This window comes from Schistocerca gregaria, unplaced genomic scaffold (assembly GCF_023897955.1).
Source record: "Schistocerca gregaria isolate iqSchGreg1 unplaced genomic scaffold, iqSchGreg1.2 ptg000722l, whole genome shotgun sequence".
Classification (NCBI taxonomy): Eukaryota; Metazoa; Arthropoda; class Insecta; order Orthoptera; family Acrididae; genus Schistocerca; species Schistocerca gregaria.
The window spans coordinates 99,793-113,298 of NW_026062099.1; the positions used below are offsets into that span (position 1 = coordinate 99,793).

The window sequence follows — 13,506 nt, forward strand, 5'->3', positions numbered from 1 at the left end:
TATATTGCTCTTCATCTTCCTTCTTCTTCAGTTTAATAGCCTAGCATCCCTTTCCACATTTATATCCTTGCATGCAACCTTAGTTTTACCTTAGGGTCTTGTAACAAGTTGACGATAATATTGGTCTGTAGTAGAGTGAATCTCTCTCATTGCTCTTCTTGTAAATCTGAGTGTCAGTTGCAGTCTCTGATGCTTTGAAAGCACCTACGGACCTTGAGCGATTCTCAGTAATGCACGTAAGTGCCAACGAAAATGGTATAGGCACGTGTACTGAAATACAGAAATATGTAAACAGCAGAATACACCGCTGGAGTCCGCAACGCCAGTATAAGACAATAACTGTCTGGCGGAGTTTTTAGATCGGTTAGTGCTGCTACAACGGCACGTTATCAAGATTCAACTTAGTTTGAATGTGGTGTTATAGTCGGGAAACGAGTGATGTGACACGGCATCTCCGAAGTAGAGATGAAGTGGGGATTTTCTCGTACGATCATTTCATGAGTGTACCGTGAATATCAGGAGTCCGGTAAAACGTCAAAATCCAGACATGAGTTTGGCCGGGAAAAGATCCTGCAAGAAGGGGAGCAACAACTACTGAAGAGAATCGATCAACGTGGTAGAAGAGCAACCTCACCGCAAATTACTGAAGATTTCAATGCTGAGCCATCAACAAGTGTCAGAGTGCGAACCGTTCAACGAAACATCATCGATATGGGCTTTCGGAGCCGAAGTCCCACTTGTATACCCTTGATGAGTGCACTACACATAGCTTCAAGCCTCGTCTGGGTGCGTCAACACCGACAATGGACTGTTGACGAAAGTGTTCCAGTTTCTTTGGCTCTTCAGTGTATTACCTGGCAGTGGAGGATCCCGCAGTGCACACCATCTGAGATACCATACTGAGATACCATACTTCCCTCTCACCCTGTGTGGCCGTTCTCTACTGCTTCTTTATCATGGTAGTAATAATATTGACTTACATCAATGGGATTCTTCTGTTTCCTCTCTCGTCTCTTCCGGCGGTTGCGAGGTTCTACAGGAAGCTTGCAGTCGTGGGCAACAGACGGAGGCATTTCTTCGGCCACATTTATCACCTTGAAGCGCCCAAAGATACGAACCTGGGGGAGTTTTGTTTTTACCATCAATAATTTAGGCAAGACGTCATGTATATAGCAAAAATAATGGTTTAGATATCTGAATCGTAATAGTTAAGCAGACTATGTGTTCAATAAGTCGCCCGTAGTTGTAGTTTTAAGGAATTTTAGTACGGTGCTACTGATGTGTCCTGAAAGTAAAGATTTGGAATAAGGTAGAGAACTAAGAGGAACAAGAGTGAAAAGACAAAGAAAGATATTTGCGGAGCACACTTAGTAACTTACCTGTAGTTTGTTTCCACTAGTGCTAAGGCATCAACAAACAGTTAACTTACGACACTGCAGCAAGTAAATTCCGAGTGCCAGCACACAATAAAATACGCAGGGAATTTACAAGTGAGAGTACTTACTAACGAAAATGTAAATTTATGTTTATAATTATCTTTGTTATCACAGTAATTTCTCTTAGATTATTCTTCCCATCGTCATTTGAATTTATCTTTTCTCTTCCTTCACACCGCTAATCAACCTCGAATTCCGGTTCTGCAACATTACAGGGGGTCTCTACGACAGGACTGTTATCTTTTGTTTAAGAATCCCCGCGCTCTAATACCCTCTCTAACACCTCTGTACTCTCTGTTCCGGTTATCTATTTTCTTACCAACTATTCTTAAATTTTCTAAACTTCCTCCTGCATCGGCTCTAGGTAAGCGTTACATGGACTGAAATTAATTTGTGTGCAGTAATTTGAGGAAGTAGTATTAATCCACCGTATAAAAATGCACATAATGGCAGAACGATATAATGTGTGTTTTAAAGTCATCTTTCGTCTTCCTTTTAAACCGAAAGCATACGCTTTTACCAGTTTATGGAAGTGCTTAGCTTTAAGCAAGGATATCCAAACTAACACTCCCTATGGCCGTATCCTGTCTACTGGAGACTGAGGTAGCACGTCGAAAGCTCTTGCCAGATTCTGGTGCACTGAGTCACTGTTAACCTTCATTTTTCATTTCGTGAAGACGGAGCGCCGAAGAACACTCTTGCGTATGAAAGGAGTGATATTTTCCGAACCCCCGGCAGTTTAAACAGAGGAATCTTAGTGCACGAGTACTACCGCTGCTTTTCACCGTATATATACCTTAGGTTCTTGTAACCAGGGCAAAATACTATTACTGGATTGTAATAAAATTCAATTCTTATTTAGTCCTTTATGTACAAATGAAGCTCTCGTTCTTTCTTACCCTTTCTTCGAGTTTACTACACATGGTTGTATTGAAATTGACTTACCTCTGCATCTCCGTCCTTCAGCGTAAAGTCCACACTGTTATCTCCATTCTTGATGCTACTGGCTGATTCTGGGGTCCACTGGCAGGGAAATATCTCAAAGACAGAAGGCACTTGTGACACCCTCCTCTTTCTCAAACGGCCATAAACCTGGAAGAGTAGATTGTATATTTCTAACAGATGCGAATGTTCTAGACACTTGACTCACAATACTGGAACAGATTTTATACAACGTAAGCAGACCATAACTGTACCGTTGTAACTAGGCTGTTAAGGCTTTTATGTTGGCGACGCCACGTAGCGTTATACATGAAAATCACTGACTGTGCTGTGTGAAGTCTGTGGCTGGTTTGCATTGTTGGAATATTCGCTATTGTAGTGTTGGGCAGCTGTATGTGAACAGCGCATAGTGTAGCGCAATTGGAGGTGAGCCGCCAGCAGTGGTGGATGTGGGGGGATAGATGGCAGAATTTTAAGAGCGGAAGATCTCGACGTGCATCCATCAGAAAGAGTAAATTTGTAATACTGGATATCATGAACTGATTATATATATATAATGACCTTTCAATGTTATTAAGGTAAATACATTGTTTGTTATCTATCACAACCTTTCATTTGCTGAGTATACCTATCAGTAGTTAGTGCCGGCAGTAGGTAGAATCTCTTATTTAGCTGGCAGTAGTGGCGCTCGCTCTACTGCAGTAGTCCGAGTAACGAAGATTTTTGTGAGGTAAGTAATTCATAAAAGGCATAGGTTATTGTTAGTCAAGGTCATTCTTTTGTAGGGATTATTAAAAGTGACAATGCGTTGCGTTAAAAATATTGTGTGTCAGTTTAAAGAGTGAACTGACTGAGTAAGTTCAGTTTTGCTGAGCTGTATGAAAATCAAATAACGTAAAGGTTTCCCCGCACAGTAATTCATTAATTTTTCAAAGGGGATGTTTCACGGTTTAAAGGATGTGAAGTATACTGCTACAGATGGCGATTATAAGTTACGACATCAAATAAGGTAGAGAACTAAGAGCTACAAGAATGAAAACGTGAGGTAAGATTTTAATGGAAAACACTAGACAAAGCTGTGGCACGGTAATATGACTGCTGTTAAGGCATCCTGTAATTGTTAGCCTGATTTTTGAAAGGAGAAAAATTGTATGTACAAGGAAGGTTTAGAGTATGTGAAGCAAATGTGGATAGATAAATACAATAAACACGTAGTGAAATATGAAGGCCGGAATATGCCGCGCTGGAACTCGAGTACGAGATCTTTGCCTTTCTGTGAAGTTTTGAAGTCGGGAAATGAGGCACTGGTGGAACTACAATTGTGAGGACACGTGGTGTGACGTACTTGGTTAGTACAGTCGATGGAGCACGTGCCCGCAAAAGGAGAGTTCATGCTACTACCATCATACCACTGTGATCTCTATGCTGCTGACGAATGTAATGAATTTGAAAATTCGTTAAGAACATGAAGATTCCAAGCCACTCTGGGTTGCAGAGAAAGACTGGTACATCAAATATCATTTAAGCAACACACATCTGTGTACATGAAACGCATATCCTTACAGCAGGCGTAATGAAAATAATGCTCTGTCATATAGCTCTGCTTAAGGTCATGATGTCAGAAATGGGAAAATGCGTGATATTCCTCTCAGATGCACGCTGGGAAGAGTATTGACAAGTTAAATAACTGTAGACGCATTACAATCTACTGTGCATCTATTTTAATATCGCGCAGTCTCTGATGGTGTGACATGTCTGGGCTACATCTACTAAGGGAAATGAGCTTTTCTATTAAAAGATATATAGTTTTCCTAAATATCTGAACCATTCATTGATTGCTACACCTAAATATTCTCAAAAGGATCGGTGTTTCATAATACCAGGCATGTTTTTACTGTTTGACCCACATGTCTGTAACAATATCGACTGAATGTAATTTTCACCTGCCTTCATGCGCACTTCACTTTACTATTTATTAAAAACAGCATGCTGCTGTCCGCAGCGTTGCGACTGATTGTAACATTATGTATAGAAATTGCCTCCTAGTAGGACGAAAGTAAGTCCGCGGTCTTCTTATCTCAAACCGTTAATGAGTGCAAGCTTGACTGAAGGAAATTATAATGTAATATACACACACCGTATAAACACAGACTGTACAAATGATTATTATATTTGCGTCGATGGACAAAAATGACGATTGTAATTATTAGTCTCTCCCTCTGCGTGCACAATAAAATGCGAACATAGAAAATATGGGCAGTATGTGACGTATGGAAATTTTGTCAGTCCGATATGCGTACATGTATAGCCGAAACGATTAGGGCGACCACTCGCGAAGAACAATAAATCTGGGATCGAGCGCCGTTCGGTTACAGATTTCAGTGTGTCACATATAAAATCTACTGGTGACGGCAAAGAGTATTCGATATTTGTAAATATAGTTTATAATTTCAACGTTATATTTTCTTCAGTTCAGTTTACTTGCTTACTTCCAACCATTAGTGTTGTTACCGTTGTCACTAGTTATTACGAGTTTATATAATATGAAGGTATAGCTATGACCCTGATCCGAAGATCATACGAATGTGGGCGGCTAATGATATGGGGGTGAAGGATACGAAGACGTGTGGCTGCAGTAGGGTTACTTGGCTTGATCCACGTTTATTTCACTGTCTCTGAAGATGCACTTATAAAACGGTGGGGTCAGTGTGCACTGTAGAAGGAGCTGTCGCTTATTGATGGCTTGTTTATGACAACGAGTAGTTAAAGAGAGTTTAGCAGAGTCCAGAAGCTGATACAGTGAGCTTCAGTTTTGTGTTATAGCAGTGTCTATATTAACTGTAATGTAACTGGTCGTTGGCTTCATTATGGAACTTTTCATACACCTTGGAGTTACTCAGTGCTCACCTTGTCCATGTCCACTTTACTGTAATCATAGGCTTCAGTCGAATGTGCTTTCTTTAATTTGTCCCCCAAATCACGTGTCTTCTTCCTGCAGGGAAGACACAGGCAGCATAACATGCTGTAAAGCACCTGCGAAGACAAAAGAACATTATAACACATGTGATTCAGAGTTTATGTATTGAGAGAGAAAAATGACACCGTCTCAAACTCTTGCTGCGGAGCAGTCAGAAAGTTACGAACTTTTTGTGGGCTAGCTCCCACAAGGAGTTGACCCTTTCCTCAATTTGTTTGAAAAATACCCTAAAACTACAAAATGTCACGTGAAGAGTACTGGAAACTCACAGGCCATCCCCCTGCTTCCTCTGTCCCAGGAAAGAATGACATGTCACGAAGCAGGCACGCAAGTAACCTTCACGACGAATGGCAGCCACCATCAGTCCACGCGTAACACCAGCACCATCACATTAACAACCGAGGTACTCTTCCCCACCAAAGTAGAGATACACATGAGAGATTTAAGAAATGGAATTGAATGTGCTGTTACCTATCACGGTTTTCGGGGTCGTTCAGTGGAGCGTTCGGTCAGCCACAGAAAATCAAGAGAGTCTTGCGAGATACTTCATACCCAAATATATCTGCAGCTTGCGTTTCCGAAACGTTTTTGGCACAAGAGAGACGTATCGTTTCTAGACAGTTTTTTATTATCAGATCGAGCAGACCAGAGTGGATGGGCGGTGTCCCTGCCCTGCTGTGGGAAGAAGATACTTCTTCGGAACGACAGATCAGTTTCCCTAATGTAAGACTGTAGATATCAGTAGCACAGATATAATTACGTTTTGTGTTATTCACCCTGTTATCGGTACGTTTCTCCCCGGAAAGCAATTTATGCGAATTGGAGTGGAATGCACTGTTGAACAACCTCTGGTGCTCTGTGGGGATCCCAACGCTTACATCGCAAGATAGGTAAATTCGTACCGGAGAAAACGAATCCTATCGAAACACATAATTCGAATATTTTCCTGTTTGAAATTTCTCTGACTGAAGTATGGTCTACCAGCCGCCTCATTATGGTACCATCAGCGCCTTTAAAATTTTCCCAAATATTTTTGCACGCCAACATATTCGCACTCTATGTAACATGCAACTCATCTCTCATTCCGACAAACTCCCCTAGCTGTAACCCACACCCCTACTACTACTGCACCCCCTCACTGTCATTGTCTCCCTCTTCCTCTCTCTTACTGCAGCTATTTCATTCTCCACTTCAAACGGCCGACGCCTTCTCACTGTCACTCTCTCGTCCTCGATGTCACTGTCATAGACGCTGTCTCTCTTTATCACTGGCTTTCCTCACTTCCAACTGCACCTTCCCTTTACTCCTGCCTCACTGGCACCGTCTCCTTCACTCTTTTCCTAGCACTAGCAACTACGATCCTATGCCACTGTTTCACTCTCTTTCTCTCACATTACTAATGTCTCCTTCTGTCTTATTATGCCACAACCACCTTTTACTATCTTCCAGTATATCTGTGTCTTTTCCATTGCCACTTTAACATTCTCTCTCTGCATAAAAAAGCGCGAGAATTTGCCTGCAAGCCAAAAACTTTGCGAAAATTTTTTATTGCTGTTGTGGAAAGTAAGATGAGGCAGCTGGTACTTCAGTTTCAGTCAGAGTATATTAAACAACAGCGTCCTCCGGTAGGAGCATTTTTCCGCTACTTCCCCACTTTTGCCAGCCACAGTGAGGCACATCACTCATACGGATAGAACTTTATGGGTCAGTAAAATTTTGATACATTACTTATATGAAACTGAAATATTTCGCATTTAATTTCACATCTCACAAAGGATTTAACGCGCACAAAACTTCCCCTGCACTGCAGTACCACAACGTGGGGTTCATACAACATTTTAGAACTTGTTCATCGGTGCTGTGCCACTTCATAAACTACGTTTTCGTCTCACAACGTATTACAGTCTTCGTTACACGTTAACATCCCTGTGATATTATGGAATACGGGAATTTCGCAAATCATTTCGTATCATTGACTAGCACGTAAGTAATATAAGATCTCCATATCTTGAAAAGACAACGCCCATTGCAGGAAGACAGATGATATAACTACCAGGTTGTAGAAATAAAAAAAAGTCAGGAACATCTGAAACAAATAATTATTGTGAAACGTTGAATAGTGTTACTAAGATTCCCCATGTATTGAATACACTATGAAAACTCAGAAATCGCAAATGGAGCTCGGACCAAATGTTTGCCTTGCGACTGCAGTCCCGTTATTCCACCGGTAGCCATAGAATGTTGCAATATCCTGTGATCACCTTGTCAACTAAAAGAGTTGAAGAAAATATTGAAGTCCTCGACGAACTCTGTTCTTGGAATGGATCGTGTTCACTATCCTTCCCTGTGTAATTCGCCAAATAGTGCATTGACAAAGTTTCTACGAACTTTCAACGGTATGTGGATGACACTCTTCTCCTCACTGAACAGTTCAAATAATTATTCCAGCTCCATGACCTAAAGCAATGGCCGGAGTACAACGTTGTCTTGAGCCAGAAGAACCCTTGTATAGTTTATTAAGACCCACTCAGAGTGGTAGCTGCGATAGAAGTATTTGCTTTCAGAAAACCAGGTGGGGTTTCCGAAGGGTAACGGAAACTATGCGTTCTTCGTATTATACATTTTGAAATTTTTCGAACGTTCATCACTAGGCAACATTTTTGCATTAGTGTTTATCGACGTAAAAGTGCGCACGACAATGTTTAAATTTCACTTCTACTACAAAAATTAAGCGATATGTGTATTCTAGAGACGTTTTTGTTTAGTACTGAAACCTTTCTAAGATACAGTGCTCTGACTGCAGAACAAATAGCTCGTACAACCTAGAGAGGACTGCCTCAGTGCTCCATGCCCAGCCCTCATGTTTTAAACGTACACACGAGATACGGACCACGGACAACATCATTTCACCCGGCACTGAAACTACCCGGTTTGCAGATGATTTATACCTTTTTCCTATACAACACGATCTTGGAGCCTAGTCAGCGTCTTGAATCCTGTACAGCATGATCTTGAATATCTTTGCATGGCTTTAGACAGAGTCGTTTAGGCATTAACTCGCTGTTACAATGTCAACGACCTAACAATTTCAACTCAGAAATGTTCCATTGTTCTCTTTAACAGGAGATGGTTGCGACGGTGTAATTCATCCATTTTACTACATAGTGTCTCCTTCCCATAGGCAACTGAAGCCTGTGGTGTTTGGAACGCACTTCAGATGGGATGATCACATATCTCTTGTAATCAGAAAACAGCATTAACATTACGATATCTGTAGATGTAACTTGGTAGGGTGTGGAGCCCACCGTTCTCTTTAACATATCCTAGGGCCTCCTCCTCTCAGTCATCGATTATGGATACCAAAGGTGCACCTCTTAAACTTGAAGCAGTACATTTCGGTTGCCAGCGACTTCGCCTTGGAACAATGCGATCAACTTCGACAAATACATTACCAGTACAGACTCTTGAATCTCCACCGTATGAACTACTATTTCGCCTCACACCCCGTTACACATGCATATCTTACTTGTTCAAGTAGGGTAACTTTCGAACTTCGTCTCACGGAAACGGCCTCGGTATTGTAGGAGTATATCGTAGGAAATCCAGTCATATGCTATTAAAATCCGTCTTGGAATCCGCGGCTCGGTTTTGGTAGAAAGTATACATGAAATAACAATTTTGGGAGGTTTTCTGACAACCGCAAATAAATTAATGATACTTCAAGAAGCCTCTTAAGGCACACGATACACCATATCAAACGCAAAAGGCAGCAAACGATTGTGTCCGTTGGCTACAGCAAGAGATAGTGTGCAATATTCATATTTTGAACGTGCACTGTAGCACAGTTTCACTAAGACGATGCTCCTGTTGGGTATACAATATAAAAGAACATAGCACTTAACGAACAAATCTGTTCGTCAACTGCCATGTTCTTGTATAATGATCCCAACTCAGCCGGCCGTGGCGGCCGAGTGGTTCTAGGTGCTTCAGTCTGGAACCGCGCGACCGCTACGGTCGCAGGTTCGAATCCTGCCTCGGGCATGGATGTGTATGATGTCCTTAAGTTAGTTAGGTTTAAGTAGTTTCAAGTTCTAGGGGACTGATGACCTCAGATGTTTAGTCCCATTGTGCTCAGAGGTATTTTATCCCAACTTGTAATATTTGCTATTATTAAACGAGTCTTCACGACTTTAATATTTGCAGTGATGGTGGTCATTCAGTGACTAAAATCGATTTTCTGTAATAAATGCTTTCACACCCTTTACGACCGATGCTGCCGATTTTGTTGTTTACATACTGTCGATTGTCAACGATGGCTGTCCTCTCTTGATGTGTCTTATCCACAAAGGCAGCTCTGTTGACGTTCTCACGTTATGTTTTACCAGATGATAGGGTTTCTGCTTAATATGGCATGACACATTACGATCAGATTATTTCTCTAATGTTCTGATGACAAACCGACAGCAAGAACGTGGAATTCTTTCCTAACACTCCTTGACACTCCTTCAAACAATCGTGGAGAATACAGTAGCTGTTGTGCCGGAAACGGACCCATAGAACGTATCCTGCTACACATTGTTCAATGCATTAAATGTGACAGATCTCTCTATCCCAAAAACGACATGCTACTTCCTTACAGATTGACAGCTCTGTGACATGGGATACGAAATCTTCACAATTACTGGGCAACGTGGACTAGTGCGTAAGCAATATAAGCTCTCCTTATCTTCGGAAGACAACGAACATTGCTAGAAGACGGATGCTAAAACTAACGTGTTGTACGAAAGAAGTAAAAACGTCTTATCTGGATAAATTATTGTGAAACAATGAATAGTGATATTAAGATATCTGATATGTGGAGTACAACAAGGAATCTCAGAAATCGTGACTGGAACCCAGAACAGAGAGACTTCGTTAGATGTTGTGCTTGACAACAAAGTACTTCTACATCTACATCCACATCCATACTCCGCAGGCCACCTGACGATGTGTGGCGGAGGGTACTTTGAGTACATCTATCGGTTCTCCCTTCTATTCCAGTCTCGTACTGTTCGTGAAAAGAAAGATTGTCGGCATGCCTCGGTGTGGGCTCTAATCTCTCTGATTTTATCCTCATGGCCTCTTCACGAGATATACGTAGGAGGGAGCAATATACTGCTTGATTCCTCAGTGAAGGTACGTTCCCGAAACTCCAACAAAAGCCCGTACCGAGCTACTGAGCGCGTCTCCTGCAAAGTCTTCCATTGGAGTTTATCTATCATCTCCGTAACGCTTTCGCGATCACTAAATGATCCTATAACGAGGCGCGCTGCTCTCCGTTGGATCTTCTCTATCACTTCTGTCAACCCTATCTGGTACGGAACCCACACTGGTGAGCAATATTCAAGCAGTGGGCGAACATGTGTACTGTAACCTACTTCCTTCGTTTTCGGATTGCACTTCCTTAGGATTCTTCCAATGAATCTCAGTCTGGCATCTGCTTTACCGACTATCAACTTTATATGATCATTGCATTATAAATCACTCCTAATGCGTACTCCCAGATAATTTATGGAATTGACTGTTTTCAGTTGCTGACCTGCTACATTGTAGCTAAATGATAAAGGATCTTTCTTTCTATGTATTCGCAGCACATTACACTTGTCCACATTGAGATTTAATTGCCATTCCCTGCACCATGTGTCAATTCGTTGCAGATCCTCCTGCATTTCAGTACACTTTCCCATTGTTACAAACCCTCGATGTACCACAACATCATCCGCAAAAAGCCTCAGTGAAATTCCGATGTTATCCACAAGGTCATTTACGTACATTGTGAATAGCAACGGTCCTACGATACTCCCCTGCGGCACACCTGAAATCACTCTTACGTCGGAAGACTTCTCTCCATTGAGAATGACATGCTGCGTTCGGTTATAATCACACAATTGGTCTGATAGTCCATATGCTTTTACTTTGTTCATTAAACGACTGTGGGCAGCTGTATCGAACGCCTTGCAGAAGTCAAGACACACAGCTTCCCCCTGGGAACCCCCTCTGAGTCTCGTGGACGAATAGCGCGAGCTGGGTTTCACACGATCGACTTTTTCGAAACCTATTCTGATTCCTAAAAAGTAGATTTCTAGTCTCCAGAAAAGTCATTATACTCGAACATAATACGTGTTCCAAATTTTTACAACTGATCGACGTTAGAGATATAAGTCTATAGTTCTGCACACCTGTTCGACGTCCCTTCCTGAATACGGAGATGACCTGTGCCCATTTTAAATCTTTTGGAACGCTACGCTCTTCTAGAGACCTACGGTACACCGCTGCAAGAAGGGGGACAAGTTCCTTTGCGTATTCTGTGTAAAATCGAACTGGTATCCCATGAGGACCAGCGGCTACTCCTCTTTTGAGTGATTCTCATTGTTTTTGTATCCCTCTGTCATCTGTTCCGATATCTACCATTTTGCCATCTGTGCGACAATCTAGAGAAGGAACTACAGTGCAGTCTTCCTCTGTGAAACAGCTTTGGAAAAAGGCTTTTAATATTTCGGCCTTAGTCTGTCATCCTCTGTTTCAGTACCATTTTGGTCACAGCGTGTCTGGATATTTTGTTTTGATCCACCTACTGCTTTGACATAAAACCAAAATTTCTTACGATTTTCTGCCAAGCCAGTACACAGAACTTCACTTTCCATTCCGTTGAACGCCTCTTGCATAGCCCTCCTCATACTACAGTTCACTTTATGTAATTTTTGTTTGTCTGCAAGGCTTTTTTATGTTTATTTTTGTTGTGAAGATCCCTTTGCTTCCAAAGCAGTTTTCTAACTCGGTTGTTGTTCAACGGTGGTTCTTTTCCATCTCTTACGATCTTGCTTGGTACATACTCATTTAATGCATATTGTACGGTGATTTTGAAATTAGTCCACTGATCCTCAACACCATCTGTACTTGAGACGAAACTTTTGTGTTGTGCCGTCAAGTACTCTGAAATCAGCTTTTTGTAACTTTTGTTAAACAGAAAAACCTTCCTAGCTGTTTTAATATTTCTTTTTACGGCTGAAATGATCGGTGCAGTAACCACTTTATGATAGCTGATACCCTGTTCTCCGTTAATTGTTTCAAATAGTTCGGGGTCTGTTTGTCACCAGAAAGTCTAATACGCAATCGCCATGAGTCGGTTCTCTGTTTAACTGTCGAGAAGGTTTATTGGCCTAGAGAGACAGCAGTCCAACAGTAGATTAATCACCCTCCTGCGGGATGTAAGATAAATTCCTCCGTACATAAGTTCCAAATCGGATATGTAGCGTCTTTATCCCTTACTAGTTTAAGCATTAGATCCGGTGTGTAACACCTACGGTTGAACTCAATTTGATATCTACATAGGCTCTCTTGGTATTCCTACATATGTTTGTAAACCTCGAGGTTCTCTTCTACGGTTTTACGAAAAACTGTTTTGGCACAATCAGTTCAACGGTGTTATTCGACGAACATTGTTATGTTTATACTAATGGCTTGTTCTTTCAAGAGATTTCAGCAGGACGACGTGTATTTCTTGTCCAGAAGCTGAAATATTCCAAGCAGTTTCGTCTTCCACCACATTTATCATTTTCTACAGCAGAAGCTATAGCGATTCGAGAGAGTCTCAAATCTGGTCGTCCCGCGGGACTGTAGAGCGTTCTGTAGAGTAACAAGCCAAATGTGTACACGAATGTGTTCAGCAATGACTATGGATCAGTAAAATGAATATTCGGGTACTGCAACTAAGCGAAGAGGTACATGGATCTCCTTTCCGTGGAACCGAGTTCACTTGGGATTAGTTTACAATGACTGGGACGAACAGATGACGAACAATGGCGGTGTTTCTCACCCTGTAATTAATGTCATTTACCATCCTCAGATATCAGGTTGCAGAGGACGAAACTCGCCAAGGAAGAATGGACAGAGAATTGGGTCCTTTAGTGTACAATAGAAGTCAATACTACACTCCAATAGAAGCTCCTATTAGAAGCCCCAGCAAGTTTCGAAAATTTCGGGAGAGGAGGCTGGTAACTGTTTTTCTACAGATACATCGAAACACAATGAAACTGTTTCCTGCAAGGTAGGTCTTGAAGGTCTCCCTTCCGACAAGTGTTACAGTTTTATTGTTCCATGAAGATCCTGAAA

At 41.6% G+C, this 13,506-nt stretch overlaps 1 protein-coding gene across 1 annotated transcript in view; it reads right to left on the minus strand.

The window, feature by feature from the left end:
- Positions 1-13,506, minus strand: part of LOC126320497 (uncharacterized) — a 32,781-nt gene that overhangs the window by 12,386 nt on the left and 6,889 nt on the right. Inside the window, exons 2-4 of the mRNA XM_049993993.1 lie at positions 5,286-5,411; positions 2,382-2,528; positions 981-1,118 (exon numbers count right to left, since the gene is read on the minus strand). Coding sequence (XP_049849950.1) covers positions 981-1,118; positions 2,382-2,528; positions 5,286-5,411 — 411 coding nt within the window. The remainder of the gene's footprint in view (positions 1-980; positions 1,119-2,381; positions 2,529-5,285; positions 5,412-13,506) is intronic.